The 24160-nt window shown below is 41.9% G+C and overlaps 1 protein-coding gene and 1 long non-coding RNA gene across 3 annotated transcripts in view; both read right to left on the reverse strand.

The window, feature by feature from the left end:
• The window catches only part of CASTOR2 (cytosolic arginine sensor for mTORC1 subunit 2), a 120189-nt gene extending 112745 nt beyond the window's left edge, over positions 1 to 7444 (reverse strand). The window contains exon 1 of one of the 2 annotated variants that reach the window (XM_051809603.1): positions 7034 to 7404. In XM_051809603.1, coding sequence (XP_051665563.1) covers positions 7034 to 7146 — 113 coding nt within the window. In that variant the 5' untranslated portion in view covers positions 7147 to 7404. Of the gene's footprint in view, positions 1 to 7033 lie in introns of both variants that reach the window. The other variant, XM_051809604.1, reaches the window with a different exon arrangement.
• LOC127480934 (uncharacterized) overlaps positions 1 to 24160 on the reverse strand; it is a 349754-nt gene that overhangs the window by 118541 nt on the left and 207053 nt on the right. The gene's annotated exons all lie outside the window — the stretch shown is intronic.

Below are 24160 nucleotides of genomic sequence, written 5' to 3' on the forward strand. Positions count from 1 at the left end.
GTTTGGTGAGGAAGTTTGGGCATTCACTGCTATTCTTTGGATATGAAAATAAAACTTCATCAACCAGTACAAAACATTTATTATACATCAGCCCACAAAAATCAGATCAGATACTCTGTTTCCATGGTCAGCACAGTAAAACTTTGTGCAGAATGTCTGGAACTAACACGGGATTGTATAGTCACAAAACTGGCTTAATCACTCTTAATTTCTTTTGTCCCATAATAAAACATTTTTGTCTGTTTTTTTCTCTCTTAACAAATATATCTTACAGTTAGCTACACAAAACCAAGCTGAGCTTGAGGGGGAGAAGAGATCTTTTTTACTTTGAAATGATAGCTGCAGCTTTCAGGCTGTTGATTCTGAACTATAAAGAATGGACTTATTTCCTCACATTCCTGTTGTATAATTCTTCCTTTACCAGCCTTCAGCTACCAGCAGATCAGAGTTGGAGTTTACCTTGGAGTTGGCAGTAAACAAAAGAACAAATCTGCACTCTTTCCTCTGAAAAAAGAAATTGCAGCCCCTGTCCAAATATATTAAAACTCTGAAACATGCAGGACGATTAAGAAGTTGTGTGTTGGATAAATGAGGTAGTGTGCTCAACAGATTAAAAAAAAGAGAATTAAGTGGAAAGATTTACATATTTATAGAGCACAAACAAGGCATTGTTAAACAGTTCAGCCATCAAATGGTGCCTAATTTAAGTTTAACTCGGTGGAGGAGTAGCCTGTGGATTCAAACTATTATGTTAATGAAAAACTCAGTTGTTGCTTCTCAATGACAAATGCACAATACTCATACTTTCCCTTAGCAGACCTGCATTGGCTATACTGCTGAAGCATGAGTACCCAGCTTGCAGGGGCAGCCATCTAATAACTAATAGAAGTCATATTTTTCATTTAAATATTGACTTAATCTCAAAGTAATAAACAAATATTCAGCTGAAGGGATCTTTAATGAGTTACATGATAATTCTTTTTCCTCTTTTTTATTTCTCAACTCAAGATGAATGGGCACTACTGGTGTTTCTTTTACATTACTGCTGCTGTACCTTATCCACAGAACATGCATCTCATCCATGTGACAGCTCTGCCAATGGACTGAAACATTTACCATTGTAAATAAGGACAATCATCCATCCCACTACAAACTACAGGCAGTTATTTATTTTAAAAGTACAATATCTAAATCAACATTTCTCCACCACTTAGTGCTCCCCAGAATTAGTGTTGGTTTGATCCATTACTTATGGTCTACCTTTTGAATCTCATTTAGTTTCTAAGCACTCCTGTCAGCTTCTGACATGGCATCAGCCTCAGCCTGATGGGACCACATGGTAGGTTGAGTACTACACAACAGAACTGTCAGGCAAAAAAGACAAAATCAGGCAGTGCCCCACTGGTCACTCACGTGCCAGAAGCAGAAAAGAAAGGGAAATAATAACAACATTTGTAGATAAATGAAAAGAGACCATCAGGAAGGAAACCTGTTCTTCCCAAGGTTTAACACTCTAAAACACTGCAGCATCTGAAACACCCAGCAGCCTTGCATATAAATTGATGACATCCATAATTAAAGCACTTATGTCTTTCCTTAGCCCAAACAAGTAACTTCTATTCTCTCTCCTTCTTAGTTAGCTGATTCTTACTACCTCTACTCATTCTGAACATCCACCATCAAGTTCAGCACCATACATGCACACGGTGACACAAGCAAGGCAGCAAAGTGCTCTGGGGAAGGGCAGGCAGGCTTGAAGCCATGAGGCTTCCCATACTCCAGCCTCCTGTGGTGTCTGGACATCAGCACTCAGTCCTTCTGTAACAGACGGTCACCAAATAGGACTGAAAAAGAAGTCCCCAAACCTCAGATAACACACACATATACACCCCCAGAAAAGAAAATAAAATATTCAAGACATCTGGGAGTCTGCCACACCAAAAGAAAACAGCTGTTTTAGATGAGTAGACACTGTCTTATAACTGCAAAAGCCTTTACTCAGTCTTCCTTGGATGCACAAGATGGCAGAAGCCACAAGAAAAAAAAAAGGTTTTAACTACAGGAGTTGTCTTTGCCAGATAATCATGCAGGGTTGCAGACCGATCTGTATCTCATACAAGGGCACAGAAGACACGTTTTTCTGAGTTCATACCAAAGGAAACAGGCTGCTGATCTCTTGAGTGTCTTTAAATGATGCATGGATACATTTTAAGCACTTGTTTGTCCTATTATTTCCTGAAATCCAAAATAGACCTTTTATTACAGTATCTCCAATTTCAGGACACCTAGACAGTAAACAACTGATCAGGGAATGAGAAACACTTATATTAATAGCAACAGCACACTGTTCATAAGTAGAGGTGTCAATTACTTCTAAGCAAAACGGACAGATTACCAAACATACCACCACAAAATTATGTTTTTTGTTCACAAACTAAAGAAAAAAAATTCAACTTATTCCGTACAGTTTATCATAGTTTTCACTTCTTCCTACATTTTTAGTAGAATGAATATTTTTAAGCTCCTCTCCACACTAAGAATACCTCCTGCCTCTGAGCATCCCATGGTAGAGGTGAGTGACAAGCAGAATCGAGGCTGGGGCAGAGCCCAGCCTGGCTCCTCCAGCTTCTCCAGGAAGCCTTTCACTCGCATGGGCAGCCATCTGTATTTAGTGCCAAACCTGCAAGTTTGCAAAGTGCCTGTAATTCTGCTTCAAGTCACCAATATACACAAACTGTACCTTCAGAAGAAGATCAGAGCATCTTGAAAAAGAACCAAGAGTGACAGATGCTTTTGGAATGGCAGCCGTAGAAACTTCTGTGACCAAAATCTCATCCTTTACACATACAGAACTTGTTCCTTCTCTTCAGTGTGTTGACCTAATGACCACCTCAAACCAGAGTAACAAAAAACCCTCTGAGATTTTTAAAGTTTGTGATGCCAGACAAACGACCTACAATTACTTTAACCACCCAGCCCTGTGAACAAACTAACCGTTCTGATTCATTCTGGTTATAATTGAATAGCATTACAATTTAAATAATATACCTTTTTCCCTCAACTACTTTATTTCACTGTTTACCACCAAATCTTTATATGAGGTACTGAAATAGACAGGAAAGGCTACTTTTTAACTCACTGACTCCAGATGTTCAGGGGTCTACCAAAGCATTACCCAGAAATCAGGCTAATTACATCATATAAAATACAGTGCTTGGAAGAACCCTGACCCCACTTTATCCTCCTAGACTCTCCATATATTTTTATATACACTCAAAAGACAAGGTCAGGCTCACCTTCCTTCTCCCTATTGCACACACTAGTGGCTCAGCGCAAACATCATCCCAGGTTGTCCTTCCCCTCTATTCAGATTTAATTCCTATGCACTAAAATGAGATGCAGTTACATAATATTTTGCCATTAGGAAAAAAAAAAAATCAAGACAGGAACATAGCAACACATTAGTATGTCTATCAAGTCTTCAAGCAGGTTACTTGTGTCACGTGTCCCAAGACAGTTTAACTCTGACCAAGGAAGTGAAGGCAGTTTTGATGGGAGGGAAGCCACTTGCTCTGCAGCACACAGGCTGAAGGTGGGAGTTCCCAGATGAGCACAGTTCTGCGCCCCAGAGAACTAACATTTACAGAGGCATGTGCAAAAGGAAAAGGATGCAACAGTGAAGCCACACACAGTTGTTATATTTACATACCTAAACACACTGCACACCTTCTGAATAGGTAAAAATCCTCAAGTCAGACACAAGAGTCCCAGAGTAATCTGACTTGAAAGGGACCCACAGGGATCACAGAGTCCAACCCCGAAGCGAATGGCCTGTATGGTGATTGAACCCACGACCCTGACATTATTAGCAACACGCTCTAACCAACATAAAGTAAAACACCAGAATGACGATGCCAGGAACAGCAAAATGCAACTAAAAATGACACAGATCTGTTCCTCCACTGGGGTACCTGGCAGAGCCAATTGGAATCAGCAGGTCTGCACTGACACAAGCAGAGCACCAAGAGCACAGTGCTCAGTGTAACTGCTCAGGAGTTCCGCTATTATTTATTCCTGAAGTACCTCTCTTAATGCAACTTTGCATAAAAAAGTCATGCCTAACACAGTTATGATTAATAGTGTTTTTCTTTCAGCTCAGTTTAGCTCACTGTTTTATTCACTACTGGTCTCACCTCTTCACCTTGTTAACTGCTGTCTTGCTTCCAGCCATCGGAGCAGTTTTAAAATTGCTGTTCTTTGTTACAAAAAATACTGTTATTGTAACAGAAGCTAAATTAAAAGACTCATGTCATGAACAAGGGCAGACTGAGAGTAGCAAAAGGCCAAATGAAGAGGGAGATTTGTAACTTTTTCTTCCCAAGAGGATTAAGAAAAACATAAAAGAGACCCTCCAAATCACTTCTCACAGGAGGCTATGTAAAAACTCTAGTTTCTCGCATAACCAACATAAGAATACTGATGATGTCACTGCCATACCTTTGGATCTCAAATCATTATTTCTTACTGGTAGCCTTGCAGCACCGGTAAAAACTCTGTTTAAGGTCTCACTGGGAAAAATGCAGGTAGTGTAAGTAACTGGCATCTTTGCTATCTCATCAGAAAAGGTTAGCAGGGATGTGGGCCACCTTCCCCTTTCACCCCCTAACAGGTCCTTTGTAGATAGGGTGGTCAGGAAGGGAGATCCCTGTTGCACCCCCATAAAAAGTTGTTGTCTCCTGGGCATATTCACTTTTTAAAGGAGGAGGAAAAAGAAACAGTGGGATCATAAATTTATGGAGCTACATCTCCCGGAGACCCTCACCTTCCTCATACACATGGTGTTCATCAGAGAGGTCTGTGGGGCAGGGACCTTGTTTGCATCAGGGCAAGCACAAGGGAAAAAGCAAGGTTTCAGTGCTGTCAGTTGTCTTAAGAATGACACAAACTTTCCCTTCTCTCCCCTGCATCTCTACTGTCTGCAAAAATAATAAAACAAACAAAAGGGAAATAAATAGAGGCTTCCCGTGCCAACAAACTTTTACACAAACATTTACTCTTCCTCATCAGTACGATTCCACGAAAGCTAAGGAAAAGATTGATACTCACAGTGTATATGGAAAGGGACAGATACCACAGCAACCAAAGACAATACGAAACTGTCAAGTGCTGCACCCAAATGCAGGACAAGGTATCACACCCCAAAGGGGTTATCTTACTGCCTTGATCCTTTCACAGCTCTCTAACATTGAAGATGTGAAATTTAGTGTGAAACAAAAAGACAACAGGACCATCCTTGAAGTTTAAAAAAGAAAAATAAAATATAATAATAATACCCAAGAAAAACAACCCCCACAACTCCAGTCTATGCATTAGGAGTGACAGATTTAAAGACTTCACTACTGATGTTAACAGTGACATTTTAAACATGGGAAGGGGAGCAACAAGTCCTTCAAAAAAATCAGCAGCGACTTTCAATTACAATAAACCAACACATTAAAGGCTCTTCAGTTATACATTTCTATTTTAATGTCCCACGGAGTATTCAGGAACAGCAGTAAACAAGGTGCTGATACACTTTATACTGCAAACAATGTCAGTGGTGAGCCAAATGGGATGAGCCCCAAATCAGAGTGAGATTTCAATGCATAAGATAAGGGACTGTGATCAAATTACATCACAAATAGCTCCATTCATCCATAAACATTATAACAGAGAGAGGATTGACTTACAGATTGGAATAAAACAATTTAAGAAATAAAAAGTAAATTTATTATCTATTTATTATTTTCCTGCAGCCAAAGAAAACTTCCCACCTTCATACAAGAATGCTATTCAAGATGAATGTGGGGAGAAAACTGAAATACTAATTATCAGGTTCGAAAAACAAGAAGAATTTGAGTCGTGTTATTTACATTCCCATTTCTTTTTCTGTACAGACCAAAGTCACCAAGCTAAGTGAAGACAGAAGAATACATGATTGATTACAATTCAAGTTGTTTTGTGCGACAGGCCTAGCACCTTACATACATTCAATAAACTGTCCACACTATTTTGTTTCCTCTTAAAAAAAAAGAAAAAATTCTCACAGTGCCTTCTACTACATTTTTCTTTCTTTTTTTTTCTTTTCCTGAAAGCTATAACAATCCATATTACTCAATATCATAATTTTCAAGTGCAAGGCATGCACTGCCCCTCGTCCTCCCTCCAATTTGGCAGCACTGGAAAAGCACCTTTTAAACAAACCCGCGTGTGGAGGCTTCGTTTTAAGTACTGCAGGGAACAACAACCAGGGGAAAAAAAAACCAAACCAAACAAAAAAACCCCAGAAAACAGAGAGCGCGCTACAGAAAACCCCCACCACTCCTCCTCCTCCTCCTCGGGCCGCTGTTGTTGCCTTTGTTGTCCGGCCCGGCCGGGCCCCCCGGCCCCCACCTGTTTCATTCATCGGCCTGGCCCGGCCAGGCTGCCCGCGGGAGGTGCCCCAAAGCCGGGCTGGGACACCCCGAACTTGAGCGCTGACCTGCATCACCATCTCCCAGTCCTGGGATGGTGGGTGTGAGTAGGGAAGACCTAGGTGTTCCCCCACGCCCAAGACCCCCTGCTCTCCGGCGAGGGGGCGTCCCCCCTCACCCAGCGCCCTGACTCCTCAAGGAGGGTGCCCTCCCCCACCCCGGCACCCTGCCCCGTTACAAGGAGGGTGTCCCCCTCCTTCAGCACCGTGCCAATTTGCAGGAAGGAGGGTGTCCCTTACCCCAGCACCCTGCCCCCTTGCAAGGAGGGGTGTCCTCCATCCCAGGAGGGGATGCCTTTTTTGGTTGGTTGGTTTTTAGGTTTTTTTTAAGAGCACCCATCAACCCACCCCCTTTGCAAGAAGGAGGCTGCTGTGCTCACTTGCCAGACAGACATCCCCACCCCAGCCCCTGTGCGGGAAGGAGGATACCCTGCAGCCCCGAGCCCCCTTGCAGCAAGGAGGGTACGTTCCCTCGCAAGGAGGGCGCCTCCGCCCCCGCACTGCCCCATCCCCAGCACCTACCTCGTCTTGGAGGACAGGAAAGCAAGTTTGATTAATCCATAGGTAAACAACTGGATGTTCTCCTTGGCTATGCTGGCCACTCTGAGCCTGTGCTCTAGGATGTGCAGTTCCATCTTTTCCTCTTTCTCATTTGTAGTTCATCTATTCCTGGGGTTTATTTTGTGGTTTTGAATGGGGAGGGGGAGGGGGCTGTTATTGTCGGTGCCTTTTTTTTTCTTTTTTTTTTTTTTTTGTGTTCCTCCCCCGCCTCCCCTCGATTCCTTCTGCCCCTTCCCGGCTCCGGGGGCTGGGAGATGAGGGAGCGGAGGGTGCCGAAGTTGGGCGGGGGGAGGCCGGCGGAGCGGAGCCGGGCAGGAGCAGCGAGCCCGGGGCGCCGAGCAGCTGGTGCTCGCTGGAACAAACAACTTGCCACTCAAGCCCAGCCCTGCGCCTGCGCCGCGCCCCGCCGCATGCCGGGCCTTGGAGTCCGCGCCGCCCCGGCGGGATGGGACGGGATCGCGGGATCGACCGGGCTGGAAAAGACCTCTGAGATCGTCAAATACAACCTATGACCCAACACCACCTTGTCAACTAGACCATGACACTGACTGCCACATCCAGTCTCTTCTTAAACACCTTCAGGGACGGTGAATCCACCACCTCCTTGGGCAGCCCATTACAATGTCTGATCACTCACTCTGTAAAGAATTTCTTCCTAATGTCCAATTTAAACCTCCCCTGGTGCAGTTTAAGACCATGCCCTCTTGTTCTACTGCTAGTTGCCTCGAAAAGAGATCGACCCCCACCTGGCTACAACCTCCTGTCAGGTCTCCCCTGAGCCTCCTCTTCTCCAGGCTGAACAACCCCACCTCCCTCAGCCTCTCCTCACAGCACTTGTGCTCCAGTCCCTTCCCCAGCCTTGTTGCCCTTCTCTGGACCTGCTGCAGCACCTCAATATCCTTCCTGAACTGAGGGGCCCAGAACTGGACACAGCACTCCGGGGGTGGCCTCACCAGTGCTGAGTCCAGGGGAAGAATCACTTCCCTGGACCTGCTGGCCACACTGTTCCTGATCCAGGCCAGGATCCATTGGCCTTCTTGGCCACCTGGGCACACTCTGGCTCTTGTTCAGGTTCCTGTCAATCCAAACTCCCTGGTCCCTTCCTGCCTGGCTGCTCTCCAGCCACTCTGTCCCCAGCCTGTAGAACTACGTGGAGTGTTGTGGCCAAAGTGCAGGACCCAGCACTTGGTCTTGTTAAACATCATATAATTGGATTCAGCCCATCTATCCATCCTGTCCACATCCCTCTGCAGAGCCCTCCTACCCTCCAGCAGATTGACAGTCCCCCCAACTTGGATGGGACAGTCTGCCCTGCCCTGCTCTGCCCCAGCCCCCACAACGGCCTTCAAGGGGCAGTTTTGACCAGCCACTTAAAAAAAAAAAAAGGAAAGAAAGAAGGAAAAGAAAAGAAAAGAAAAGAAAAGAAAAGAAAAGAAAAGAAAAGAAAAGAAAAGAAAAGAAAAGAAAAGAAAAGAAAAGAAAAGAAAAGAAAAGAAAAGAAAAGAAAAGAAAAGAAAGAAACACGGGAATCAACACTTCTAAGTGCCCAGCTGGTTGGGGTGGTGGTTTTGTTTGTTTAATTTTCTTTGCACCTATCGGGAAAAATCTTTCACAACCCAAAAACCAGCAGAAAGGAGAATTTCAGAAGTTTTTGCTAACCGTAGGGAAATAGTCAAATGTTACCATTTTCATTCGTTCATGTGGCAGATGGGGAGTCCTCGTCCATTTCCCTGGGAAGCAAAACTAAAGTGGCAAAACCCCTCACTTTGCATGGAAGTGTTACAGAGGTAAAATCACAACTGTCAAGAATGTAAAACCAGCCTTGTGTGTGTGACAGTTGTAATGCTGGAAGGGTGAATGGCGTGTTCATCCCAGTTCTTGCCTCACTCCTCAACACAAGGAGGCTGAATAGAGGTAGGAAGGGATGAGCCTCCAAACCAGCACCCCAGAAATGGGGCTACTCTGGCACTGGGAATGTCACGACACCAACCAACTGCAACCACGCTGTTTGTGAACACTGCACCTCACTAGCACCACGTTAACACAGCAATTAAATTCAGTCTTGGGGTGTTTGTAAAGCAGGACTTGGGCTGTAAACCTGGTTCAGATTCTGTGCAAGGCTCCCTCTGACTTCAGATGACACTGATTCTGCCAGGAACATACCACCACCCCCCAGTCACTATGGCCCTTTTCACGAGTAGATCTGAAATAAGCTTTCTAAAGACCATTAATAGCAATCCTTCCATTCTGTACAGAGGAAAACTGAGGCACGGGATGTGTCCAAGGGCACAAGATGAGAGCTCAGTTAGCCAAGCCCCACTTCAAGCCATTCCTTCTCCTTATAGAGAAGGAAGAGCTTCTGCAGTTACAAGTTAAGGTTTTAGGGCCTGAGTTCTTGTTACAGAAATCCCTTGTCTGGGGACAAGCTTCCAAAACCAGGATTTCCGAGGCCTTTCTATTCTGTTAATTCCCATGGGATGGCTGTATTTATCCCCTGGACACATCTGTTCTTCCTCTGCCTGTGGCCATACTTTGAAAGGCTGTCTTAATTTTGTTATATCCCAAGAAAAAAACCTTGAAATTAGAGTCATTCACATCAATAGTTTGTCAAAATCATTCAGAGGAAATGCAATCAAGATAAAATATCAAATCTCTACTTCATTTCTTAGAAGCCTTTAAAAAGCTAGTTTTCTTTCTTTACCTTACACCACAGCTCAGATGACTCTAGGCATTGCATTTTAGGAAGCTAAAGAGGATTTTTAATCTGCTTCCACTGCCAGTTCAAGGTCTTGGACTTCAAAGCTCTGAATGTATCTGTGCCCAGCTACAAAAAATGCCTGCACCTGCATCTACAAATCACAGAGATATCTGTGTTCCTCTGGGACAATGCAGACCATAGAGTCCAGAAGGAAGCAGCCAGAGACAAAATAAACATGCACCATCTTGGTTGCTGTGAGCTTCCAGAGGAAATCACACAAATGTAGCCTGAATCACTTTTAGGAAATGCTGCAAAACTTCCCTCTTTAAAGAGATTTTCCATCATAATCAGTACTCCATTCACAACATCAACTCTTCCCCTTCCCACTTAGAGGAAAATATGTTGTAACTAAGCAGAGCTTTCTCAACCCAGAGAGGCCAGACACTCCAGGAAGGCCACCAGGGATTATGCTATTACAGTCTAATTACCACAGAAAATGCTTACAATGAAACAATGAGAAATGTTAGAACAGACCTAAGGTAAAATTCAAAAATCCTTTTGAACAAGCAAATCATCAGAGACTTTGTTCTTCCTTCAGGGTAGGAGAAAAGAGGCCCTGAGTTAGTCATCTGTATTTACTAAAAAAAGAAAAATCGAGCAAACAAGAAAAAAAAAAACACACCCAAACACACAAAATACAAAAATACTTTTTCATTTTCTAAGTTTACATCTGGAGCTCTCCAAAATTATAATTTCTTTCCAGTACCTGTTCAGCTGCTATGATTTTCCAAGTCTTTCAAAGAAGGCCTGAAGGCCTTTGAGCTAGAAACACAGATCTCATGGCTATCGTGAACCTTCACACAGTTGACTGTAGGAAGCATTAGGAAAATATAAAGTCCTACCAACAACCTAATTTTCTACACATGAAAAATGTGTCTAGCTCAGCACAGGAAAATTTTTCAAGAGCAGGCAACCTGGCAATTAGCCAAATACTATTAAGGGCCCCCTCCTCCAGCTGTTATTAGTATTCAGATCTCTCTATCCTTTGTTGTCAGGTATACCTGGGAGATTCCATGCAGGGAGCAGGCTAGAATATGTTGTTATTATACATAACGTACTATAATTTTTTTTATTACTGCAATTCCAAGTTTTCCATGTTCTTCCAGCTCGAGAGGACTCGCTTGGCCCAGACACAGAGTAGGGACCTGTTGTGCAAGATGATGTAACTGCACCTTTTCATTTAAACCAAAACCCATTCCCTGCCTGGATGGCAAGCAGAGTGCTTATGAGCTGTCCTAAGTAGATGAGATTTCTAAGTGCTCTAGGTCAGATAGCAGCCATAACACTAAACAGAATTTGGGTTTTGAAGCCTTGAGGCCAGAGGTGGTGGGGGTTCTCCAGCAGAAGAATACAGTCTGTACTTGGACTGACAGGCACTTGTCAGATATCTTGGCTTCTGCTCACAATCACAAGGACCTTCCCACTGGTGAGCAGTGCAAGAGCCATCTCCTGCTTTCTCTGGAGCACTGTTTGTCTGGAAGTGAGGTCCTCAGAAGGAATGCAGTGTTTTATGAAAAACTTGAGTTCAAGGAGATGGTCTGTATTTTTGCCTCAAACATTTCTGTCAGTGACAATCAAAATACAGGTCACCAACAGTCTTCTGGTAGACTCTGCTCTTCTGAGTCTGCATTTTGTCTGAGCGCAAAATTTCTCATAAAGCACACTGAAGTCCACCACCCGAGTGACTGCATGCAGATTTCTTCCAAACCAAACTGAAACACTCAACAGCAATCAGCTTCTGGAAGTAGAAATTTAAAATATGTAGACACAGTTTAGGTGAAAGGAATGTAATTACGCACTGTGACAAACAGTTCATGAAGATCAGTGCTGCACACAGAGGAAAGATAAAGGAGAATTTCTAAACATGTGAGTCATGTTTTATGCAGTTACTCCAAACTACAGCAAGATATTTTGGTGTTATTTTATTTAGATGGTGGAAGTTTGTTTTTAAATAATTTGTGGTCTTTTCTGATAGCATAAAAAAGCCCAAAATACCTTGTTTAGTTCTCAAAGATGACGGTACAGTAGTCTTTTCCATGTGGATTTTAACATGCAGTGTCTATCTTTTTGGCAACAAAAACCTCATTTTAAAAAATAAATATAATTTAGATTACATTTTTTCTCATGATTTGTATGACATTACACTGCTGTAAATTTAACATTGCTCTGCTGTTGGCAGAATTTCTTCTTTCAGAAAGACCTGAAGTTCAACAGCATCTTGACCTCTGACCAGGGCTTGTAACAGCTTCTAAGATCTAAAATAGCAGATAATAAAGGCCTAATGCAAATGATGTAATGGCAATACCCTGGGTAAATATGCCCAAGGCAAGATGAATCCAGTGTTGCAGTTGTTTGTACTAGCATTTGCTTTTCTTTAGTAGATGGAGCATATGAAGTTCTTAGCACATCTGTAGCTCTGGTGTGAAACCAGGGTCAGTGTGTGTTTCTGGGGTCCCTTTTAGACTCAGTACGTAAGGGATACAGCAATCTGTTTCAGCTCCTAAGATGTGCTTTTGAATGCAGATTCTGTTTAAAGTTTTGAGGACAGAGGTACCTTCAGGTCAGTTGCTGATTTTGACCAAAAGGGAAGCCATCATATTTTTTAGCCTCCTTAATCAGTTCGCTCTGAGATGAAAGTTACTGAGTAACTATAATTACCTTAGAACTCCTTGCTTAAGTTAAACAGGCCTTTTTGACCCAGGGAGGTTAATGCTTCTTTAGACAAACAGGTAAACAAAGGCACAGAAAGGCAGGCAATGAGCCAAGGTCACACCATCAGTCACTGTCATTTTGGAAGTACAATTCATAGGCCACTGCTTGATCACGAGACCATTATGGGGTTGTCAGAGGCAGAGAGACAGGATGGGTTTACAAGCTGCTTACACTTCAGGGACAATTAGCCTCTTTGGAAAAAAAAAAATCAGTTCTTGAGGAACAATCATGTGTAATATACTAAAATAAAAATAAAAAAGGGGGGAAAAAAGCTCCCCAAATAATAGCTTCTGAGCTTGCTTGTGAAAAATTACCCATTTGTTTAATTGAAAAGAGCAATTTATCAGGCTAATTTCCTTCTAGCAACCAGAGACCTTTCAAAACTCGATTGCAGTTAATGTGCCAGTGTTTCAAAGCATTTTATTCAACTATCAAATACACTAATGAAGACCTTTAATTTGCTGTTGAAGTATGAAGTGGGCTGAGCAGGTCAGACACCTCATGCTCACAGGTCAGCAGAAGTGCAGATGAGACTCTGCTGTGCAGCAGCTCCTCGAAGAGGCCAAGTCCTGCGGGAGAGCTGGGGGAGGCCACAGGAGCCAAGGGATGTGCAAAGGCAGCTCCCACTGTGCACAAAGCTACGTTACCCCTAACCTGAACAGCAGCAGAGAATTCCAATTAAACATTCACACCCCAGCTTGCAAATGGAGATTATCCAACTAAACACCTTGGTCAGGGAGGACAAAAACTCACATCTCCCCCACCTGTGTTCTATGCTTTGGTGACACCTAACAACTACTGTCCTAGAACAGAAAACAACGCAACTCCCAGTACTGGGCTGGGGAAAGGTTCGGCACTTATAATCAGTGTTATGTAGCCTCTGGAGAGAAGGGATGAAATTCCATGTACCTGGCATGTGTAACTGGACACAGCAACTTCCAACTGCAGTACTCACCAACCTTGCCAGAACTCAGTATACCAAAGAGTGGCAGGTTAGTATTGTCCCCATTTAAGACAAGCAACATTTGCTAAACTTTATTCAATTCCTCATTCTCTTAGTGTCTGCCAAAGCTTGTCCTCATCCTTGGAAATTCCATGGCTACAGACACTCCTATGAATCCCTCATTCTCATTTAACACCTAGATGCATTAAGAAGCTGAACCTATGACTTTACTGGGAACATTCAAACTCTGGGAGGTAAAATGAGCAAAAGTAATACATGCGTTGCTGAACCAAAACATCACGAGACAGAAGCTGAAAGTTTCCTAGCCAAGATGCTGATTACACTGTTTTGCTGATCAGGTGAGCTACTTAAACCTATTTGCTGCAATAAGCATTATTGAAACAGACCCAGTCCACCTCATTAGCTCTTACACACTGCCAGATGAAATGACTGAAGTCATATCCACTTTACGAAGGCTGAAAAGCATTGTTGATACAAAACTGAGACAGCAGGCTCAGGATGTGGGAAGAATGTCTTCACAGCTAATAGGAGGTGCTAAAGATGACCTCAGCTTCTCATTTACTTCGGATATTGAAATAAGCAGTTGAAGAAAATGCTCCCTCCCACCCACCCCCCAACCTCCTGAAGATCAACACATCTGCAAACACATTCTGCAAACCTCAGGGAAGAAAGCCAGATTGTAGCCTGCCTTATCTCTTCTGACTGGCTAAATGTATGTCAGGCCTCAAGCATCACATGACTGTACATAACGTGAATACAATAACTAACGTGGCTTTTATAACGGATCAGCAGGGATCAGCAATGTTGAACAAACACCCTTATTTGCAAAACCACCTTCCCAGCCCATGAAGCAGGTGACCTTGTCTCCCAAGGGTTACTATGCAGAGCTAGTGATCCGCGAATTAAGGATCTGAAATTTATCCACAGCTCCTCCCTTAACTGCACCGTTTTGCACCAAATCAAACAAACACTGTCACTGCTCTATAGAAACCTAGTGCTGTCAGAGAGGCCAGAGTGCAGAAGGCAGTGGACAGAGCATTTTCTGCAAGAAGGCATCCACTGGTGGGGACAAGATTTCATGAGAAAGCATAGATCAATATCTTGTTCAATGTCATTTATTGTACCTCCCACTGAGGAATATAGTGCATATCTCACAGTCTACTGTGTGACCAGGTAGGGCTCCACAGCAGCCTGGGGACTCCTAAAGACCAATCCAATCTTTTTCCCAAAAAATCTTTCTACACACTGGAAAGTTCTGATCGTACAGAACAAAATCCTCTATGCTCTGTTGGACCATAGGATTCAGGTATTCACAAGATTTAATTCCGCATGAAATACCATATGGAAAAATCCCCCCACATTCTCAATAAACTACATCCTGTATCTTAATGGTGAGAAGGCCTTATTTGCCCATATATTTATAGAGTAACCTTACATGCACAGAAGGCAGTACACTTCTGACCACACTGCTTCTTTCACAACTGGTGCAGCTAAGTTGAACCCACAGGGTTTTATCATTGCCATCTGAGGACCCCCTGAATCTCTCAGTCATTATAACCTCTGGATAAGTCCTGGGGATTTTTGGCTTTGTGAGCCTGGAACATCATGCTTTTTCCTCGCTAGGGAGTTTTTGGCTATGGCAGTGCATTTACTGTTGTTGAAGCTGGTTTTAGAAGTTGCAGCCTGCTCTAAGGGACTAATTCCTACATGTTTGCTGTGCTAGTCAAAGCTTTTGTCTGGCCACAGGGAACTCCAGTGACAGAAATTCAGCAGAGGCGAAACTGAATATTTTAAATCCACTCTAAGGCCTGCTCTCTTTAAGGGAAGCTGAGGCAGGCAGGCAGGAATTCCAGTTAGGCAAAGTGGCTTTGCTGGGACAAAGCAGGACCTGTTGGCCATTCTTCTATAAGAGATAGAGGGCCTGAGCCATCATGTCCCGTCTCTCTTGGCAGGAGCTAACAACAGGGAAGCAGCCTGGTCCCTCTAACAATCTCCATTTCCTCCAGCACATTATCGGCATCTATTCCCTCCTGTTTGTCCTCTTCAGCAGGGTCTCTTTTACATGATAACTTTAATATAAACAAGCCCTCCTGGAGCAATTTAGAAGGTAAAGCCCTGTTGTTCTCACACTCTCTAACATGGGTCTTCCTTCAAATATCTCAACCCTTTTGATTCCACACAGCACATTCCAGCAAATACTTGAAAATACTCTCCTCCTCTTGCCTCTCATACCAGCTTAAGATTTTTAACCCAGTGTTATCCCTTGAAAACAGGATACAGCAGCATGCACAACAACTACCCTCATGTACTCCAAGGAGTTTAATAGTAGACACAGACCAGGACCAAAATGAAGAATGTACTAAAGAGACATAAAAATAACTAGACAATTAGGAAATGCACACACATTTGCCTACACAAAGTTTGCTTCTTTAACACTTGGGAGTCACATATGATTGCTTCAGGCTCCAATTTGCAAGTGCAAGAATCGTGGAAATGTTGTATCTCTCAACAGTATACCTCTGCAGAGAACTAGAAATGTGTTCTCACATCTTCAGATTGTGTGTTCCACCATGGTAGCTAGAGAATACGTATCCAAGTAAACTTGGATAATACACCATATTTGTAGGTCCACAGATGCTGCAAGGGAGGAGTTGCTGAAACAAATTCAGCGATGAATATAATGAGCTGCAGAACTGGACCATCTTGCCTTGAATCCTGTTTTTGACAGTAGCAAATGCCGATGGCAGAATGTGAGACATTTTTTGTAGCCTCTACTGCTACACTCAGTCTAGTGTCTAACATGTACAAAAACTCACCTTCTTCTAAACCACTCAGTCTGTATTTTAGTAGCAAAATTTTAGTAGTAATAATCTGAGTGCCCTGAGGAACTAAAGCTGAAGTGGAGAACAAAGTCTGTTAGACAGCAGGGTAAAAACCACTGAGATATTTTAAAATGGAACATTACAAACATTGAAAACAAGCAGTCTAAAGAAATGGGACAGCAAGACACACAGGGGAGCAAGTGGAAGGAGGCAGTGTCTACATATTTAATTGTGTAGAAAGTTTGCTTTATATGAAACAGTTCCACTCCTAGGCTTAATCATGGCTTTTCTCTGCCACATGCTGCAATAAAAAACAACAACAACAACATGAAGTGTTCCAGCTTTGGGGATCAAAGGAGAAATTCAGGCACACGGTTCTATAATATAGTCAGACATATCCCCCTCCCACCTGCCTTCTCTCCCCCCACTATAACTACCCGTGTCTTTGTCTGGAGAGCTGACAGGTTTGAATAGAACATATAAAACTGACTGTTTTCAAGGGCCCATTGCTGCCTGTACCAGACAGCATGTAATACACTTTGAGTCACTTTTTCAAATTTCAGTTTTGATTACTTCAGGGCTGTGTTTCTTGCTATGCTGTTACTTATATTAATGAACTCTGCCTACTCCATCATTTGGTTCAAACCAGGAGATCTTTGGAGCTGTTATGCTACGCACAGATTCAGGATGATACAGCATGAGGCCAAAGAACATGTAATCATGTCTAACAAGGAGGGAGGAGCGAGAGTCCAGAGGGGGATGGGTGGGGAGAAGTGGATATGCAATGAATACCTTGCGAAGAAAACCAGTGCTTTTTACTATACATGAGGTTCCACAAACAAACAGCAGGACAGCTCTGGCTGAGAGGGGAGAGCAGGATCTGGCAATCAGGTGGATGGACAGTGAAAGCCACTTACTGAACTGAGAACTGACTTTTTTTTTCTAGTGGCCTATTTTCACAAGAGGGCAAATGTTGTCCTAGAGAAAGAATGCTGCAATAAATTGTTCTTAGGTTTTTTGTGTTGTTGTTTGTGAGTTGCAGAAAGCAGAAAAGGGAAAAAAAAAAGGAGTTATACCAAGAAGAGATACTCCAGACAGTTACCTGCTTCCTAATCTGTTCATTACCTGAAGACTGTGCCTTCTCAGTTGTTAATGGTAACGTCCTTACCTCTCTTCCCATATAACTCCAGTTCATTTCTTACTCTTTAACTGGAGTGAGTAGGCAGAGATTTTGTGATCTGCTTCTTGGGCAGAGCTAGAAATGGGATAAACTTCTGAGGCAGAAATAACACAAAATGGGTCCACATGCAGAACAAATAGATGAATTGAAGGTAAGGCAATATGATCATCAGAATAATTCACTGCTTTTGGTCCAGTAGGCTGAATAACAGAAAGATGTCTGTACTGGAATAATTTGTCCCAAGGGGAAATGATAGCAGAATAAATACTACACGGTATTTCTTTAACTTAGGAATATGCAAAAAGAAAGAACAGTGGGAGACAATGAAGCCCAAAGAAGAGCAGAAGTCCTAGACATTTTTATCCCTTCCTCATAACCAACAACAGTCATGAAAGCACTTTATGTTGTTCTCCAAATTCTTGGACGTGAACCTCTAAGCATACCAGAACTCCCCCTACTGAGGAGCTATCACAACCACAACTAAATATTTGGAGAATTTCTTTGGCAAAAGACTTCTCTGTTGGAAAGTGCTGATTTGTTGAAACCAAAGCTTTCTGTGGAAAACTGTCAGCTTCAATGAAATATTAACTGGGAACAGGTTCCAGTGCTCACAATGCAATTGTTTGGCAAGACTGGGCAGATCCAGCATTCCTTCTGGGGTCCTTCTGCACTAGCCATACACTGCAGGGGTGGGCAGACAGACAGACAGACAGGCAAACACAAACCAGAAAAGGCAATCACTTCAGTGTGAAAGGCCAGATTTAGAAGAGGTGTTTGAACCTGGCCTTTCCCACTGGACTACTACCATAGGGGAAGGAACTTGGTTGTTGTCTCACTCTGCTTCTCCAAAGTGGAGGCTTAGGAGCTTTGGTTTCCTTTTTCAAGAAGAGATCAAACAAAAACACAAAACCATTGAACTTTTAATGAAACAACACTGTTTCCACTCTCCAGTTTTAACACAAATGGTATCATTGCACTCACACTAGGGATTTGATAATTATTTCGGCTAAAGAAAACTAAACAAACAAGGACAAAACCTTGTAACTCTGTGTGATAGTGCTACATTTAGAAAGATTAAGCATAAGACTTAAAAGAAACCCTGCCTCACTCTCTACCCTCCAGCTTGAGGCTGGCTCTCCTTGCATGCATACCTCCAGACTTGTTTCCAGCACCATTTCACTAAATCAGCGGAACAAGGTGCAAGCTGGGCTCCCTGACTAGGGAAACAGTGTTTTCTGATAATGCTTAAGAGCTGTAAAAATCTGTCTAAAAGTACCAGGTCCTCTGTTTAAATGATGTGGGTGCAGTAAGATGTTGTTTGAAAGAGTATAACTGCAGGAAGTTGGATTTTTTTAGCCCAGATAGGCTCTTTCTGGTTCTCAATCTCATTTTCTGCTATCCCAAGCAACTGCACTGTTTAAATCCCTTCCCAAACGTCTCAGGCCCCATATATGCCAAGGACTTTTAAAACAGCTCAGCTGCTTGGCGAATTCTTAGTGACCTCAGCCTGGATGTGTCTTGTCCGTGCTGGTGGCCGTGTGGGGGCTGTTGTTGCTGGAGCCCAGGGCTGAGGAGCTCGACGTGCTGTGCTGTGGTGCCTCTGCTCAAGGCAGGTGATGCATGTTTCACTGGAGTTGTCCTGAGTCCAAAGAGAACAGTGCCTCCCCCTGATTCTGTGTTTCCAAGGTGGCATTCTCGACTAGCTTTCAGTCACTATCAAACTTGGACAAAGACAAATGAAAGAATTACCTTTTGGAGATGCTTATATGCCTACCTATAAAATATGCCACTTGAAAATATTTTTGTTGATGTCTTTGGAAGCCACAAGCCAAGGATGAAGACAAACTGTGAGCCCACAGTCACCTTGACACAAGTCTGCATTTAGGATTAAGAGCTGAACCACAGCTGTTTCAAATACTGTGACATTATCTCACCTTAAGCCCTTTCATAGGTCCAAAATAAGCTTTATTTGTGGATTGGTATTATGTGACTAACATTTTTATGTACCTCATTTTCTGTATGCAAACACGGTTGTGGCAACAAGTGATAATGCCTTGTACTTTAGAGTTTTCTGGTGTATAAGCCACTCCAGAGGGAATTGCCCAGGGAGAAAGCAGCAATGACCCATGCATTAGCCATATACAGAGAGTCAAGAAGAGTTAGAGCATCCAAACTTCCTATCAATTATCAAAAGAAAGGCTGGTTGAGACACTTCATCCCCGGTGTGTTTCCCAACAGGTTTTTGAGCTGTAAAACTCAAGGCCTAGAAAAGACAAAAAAAATTCAAGACCCACTTGGTGAGAGGGAGGGGCTCTTTGCTGAAGCCTGGGTCAACAGAAATCTGCTGTGACCAAAAGAGTAAGTAATACAGACATTGCTGCCATGTCACAGCTTCTATTGGCATAGTGACTTCCAGCATCCACATGGCCACATCTGACTGACAAGGTGGCCATGATTCAATCAGCAACTTGTGCACACTGCCTTTGGTACTGTAATGGACATACAAAGGTGCATCTAGAAAAGGAATAGCAAATCTATCACCCCAATTAGCATAAAAAGATTATGTTCCTAAAATGCAGATGTTGAATGTCAGATTGATGCCAATCACAGACTATTTTTTTTCTTTTGCTTCACAAGATTTTTTCCTGCAAATGTTAAGTGTCTCACTTGCTTAGATAATTCAGTCTAAATACTTAGAGGTTTGGTAGGAAGTTATGGCTTATAATCCTGTAAGGCTTGATTCAGTCACACTTACAAATCAGATTTTGGCACACTTGTCATGTCTGTATTTAGACTCTTTGACACAGATTTACAGTCTTATAAGTCTGTTTCTTCCCAACTTTCAGTCTAGACATCTCCTTGAAAACACGGAAATATCCATGACAAATTAAAAGACGTGCATCAACCAGCTGATCATAGAAGGCTTCATCCGATAGGCAAGAAGAATATTCCTGTTACGCTGTTGTTGTCCAACCCAGAAGAAAAGAAAGGCATGTTGCTAGCAATGCAGGCTTGCCAGAAATTCAAATTCTATGAACACAAATGATTTGATACTGAGGAGAAACAACAGTTTAGGCCACTACTGGAAAACTAGAGTGTTGGTTTTTCTTTTTGTCACTCAAAAGAGAAAAAAGGAACTTCTAGTCAAGTGTCTTTGCTGTAAGTTATAAGAAATTATTACAAGTTGAATGACACTGATAAAGTGTGGAAAAAACAGAATGCAGGCTACCTCTCACACATAGCATAGTCCATATATTACATCTCCTTTTATCTGCTCCAGCAGCAGGTGGAACAAATTCAGACAGCCAGGGTAACATCATGTCACTTCCATGGTATGATGATTTTTGTGCAAGCCCTCTTTGAAAGCAGGTATGAGATAGTACAACTCCACCAGACTTCACTGAATAGCACTAGTTTACACCAGCTCTGACTTTCAGACTTGTTCTCTAACTCCCACTATGCTGTGTGGAAACAATGGTAAGAGATTTAAGGAGAAGACCAATTCCAGGTTTTTTTGCACCATGCTTTGCCAATTTACAGATGACTTGCTTATTAACCTAGTTTGCCCTCATGGTATCACAAGTAATCAGGGTGCTGTTTCCTGCTATGCTGATCTACCACTGTGTGCAACAGCTGCAGCTGAAATTGGATGATACAGATTTATTAACATATCAATATATTAATATATTAATATATTATAATATATAATACTATAATATATAATATAATAATATATAATGATAAATAATACAAAACAACATATAATATAATAATATTATATATTAATATATATAATTAATATATATTATATTAAAATATATTAAAATATTAAATAAATGCAGAGTAGCAGCAAGCAACCCTTAGTACTGACCCTGCAATCTTTACCATCTTGGAATTCCCAAGGGGTTTTGATTGAGGTGTGCAGAATTCACCTTTAAAGTTCATACACGAACAGAAACACAGTGAGGACAAACATGAATAGGGACTGTCATGGGCCTCAGGAAGGTAAACTGTAACATCATACACTAATGTAACGCCCTTCTACAAAGAGCAGAAATGAACTGTTATTTTGTACTGTTCACTTATTTTCAACTAGGTATTTTCCCATCCCTTAATTTTTTAGAATAGAATGAGAAGCACTCTTCCAGGCTATATGAATGTGATCTTTAAAATTACTTTCCTCATGCAAACTAGGAAAAAAAATCAAAATATTTGTTTCATGGCAACTATTCATTTTGTCTTATCTTTTCCAGTTTAAGTTCCCACTTAATGTGTTTCAAATAGTACAGTTTATAAAAGAATTGTTCAAAGCAGATGTTTCAACAATGTCAAAACCTTTCCTGTACAAATGATTGTAAAAGCCAAAGTGTGATAGGGTAGTCTCAGAACAAGCCCTCTCCTGAAAAAAATATGTTTGATTTTAATGAGTTATCATTTTACAACACAGATATTTCAATAAGAAATTTGTGATTAATTCCTGTCAATAAACTCTCAAGAAGGAACATCCTTCTACTATCTAAAGCCTGGAATTACTGTGCAAATGTGTGCTGAAGAGTGCTAAAGACAGGAGACAGGTAGTGCTTAAAGCCATCTGGGTACTTCGCCTTCATGACTCACTCTGGAAACCTGAAAGGAAGCACAGAGAAAGTGTTCCTCTCCAAATGACAACAGAACAATGCAATGAATCAGGCCAGAACAAAGCAGGTTGCTTCATTCCCACTTGTTGCTCCAATACCTTTTTGCAAGCTCTTCAACAAGGAAGACAAGAAGAGTGCATTAAGTGACTTCCCCCATTCCACATTATCCTGTTCTGCATCTGCATTGATGATACATGTTGAAAGAGTTAAATTTTTTCCTTAAAGTGTGGCTGTATATGAAGTTGTGAATCTTGAGATTCCATTCATCAATGGAGTATGCTGCCATTATAACACTAAGCTGCCACAAAAATAATAGCTTCAATCACATTTTCATGATGAGAAGTTTCCACTAATACTGATTTAACAATACATTATACTGCCTATTTTCCATGCTTATACCAATGACTTGGAAAATTGGAAAATTGTAAAACTTTGTACAAGAGAATAAGCCAGACCAATTGCAATGTCCAGGTGCTAGCCCTGCAGTTTAGTTTCTTGTGTCCTCACCCCTGCAAATTTCAAATTCATAACCAGCACCCAAACATGACTTACTACTTACTCCTGCACTCATATGTTCCTTCTCCAAGCAGGTGGATTGAAGTCTCTCTACAAAACTTAAACACCCTTAGTATGGTCACCCTGACTTTATAATTTTTCATGCAGCAGCAAATGATATTGTATTCAGAGAATACAGATGCCATTAATAGAAAAGTAGAGAAGAGAAAGAGAAACATATTGGCAACAATTATATGATTATGAAATTCCAAAACTTTGCCAGATGAACATTAATATAGGCTCCAAAGGGTCACTTCTGCAGCTGATTCTTGAACAGAAGTTTGCATGGTCAGATGAAAATAAGATGAACATATTTAGAAGGTTCACCTACATATTAAAGTCAAAAAGTATCACCCAGGATACCTTTCAGACCTTGTGTTTATAACTTCCATTCATCTCTGAAGACATTACCTTCTCTCTTCCACCGCTAGCACACTTTGGAAACAAGGTTCCTTTCAGTTCTATAACTTAGGACAAACAAGGGCTACATATTATATACTCTGCTGTGTTACTGCTCATTAAGAAGATAAGAGAAGAAAAGAATGCATGAGTGCACAAAATGAACAGATTAGACACCTAAGGCCACAGACAACAGCAGTACATTTACTTCCATGATTTGCTTATGTTTTGCCCAAGAAAACATGTTAGGAATACACTATTAAGAAAATGCCATGTGCCTACTCACATTGAATGTGTAAGTTTAGCATTTCTTAGGGTCCAGCTTGAAGACTATGTAACTTCTATAAAAGAGTAACGGAAAATCAGTGGAAAGTCAGTTATTTAATTTCTTCAATCTCAGTAAAAGAAATTACTGTTTCTAACACCACTCAAATTGGAGCAAGTCAGATTTCCCCTCCTCTCCCCCCAAAAAAATATTGGGCAAAAAACAAGAAAAAAAACTGAACAAAAACCAAGTTGTAGTGATTTCTGCAAGAAACTAACATTACAAGAGACTGCTAAAATTAAAAGTACATGTTTTCCTGCATAACCATGCAGGGTTTTTCTGCTAACACTAATGCAAATGACTGTTGTGGGTCAAACATACCACTCCATGAAGTGGGTCTGTTTTGGAAAGATGTGAGTAGAGGTGTGGATGGGCCAGCAAAGATACTGTGCAAGGCAAACACTCAGCCTTGTTCTAATAACAGCATTAGAGGGCTTTGGTGAGACTAAGAACCAGAGGTTTGGTGTCTTTGGGGCATTAATAGTTGTGCACAAACACCTCTCTCTCAAGAGAGATGTCAGCATTTGCCTGCAAAGGGTCGCTGCAGTTTTCTCCCAGCCCAGCAGGATCTGCTGAATACAACAGAAAGATAAGGCAGGATTGGAGTCCAGTAAATCCAAGACCATTTGCCAATCACTTATCTTGTTACTTCCAATCTTGCCTTTCCTCCTGTTTGCCTGGGACCTCAGGCTCCTTTCATCAAATACCGAAAGGCAATAATCTAGATCAAGACAAA

The sequence above is a fragment of the Manacus candei genome, unplaced genomic scaffold (genome assembly GCF_025592945.1).
Source record: "Manacus candei isolate 608988 ecotype Guabito, Panama unplaced genomic scaffold, ASM2559294v1 h1tg000076l, whole genome shotgun sequence".
NCBI lineage: Eukaryota > Metazoa > Chordata > Aves > Passeriformes > Pipridae > Manacus > Manacus candei.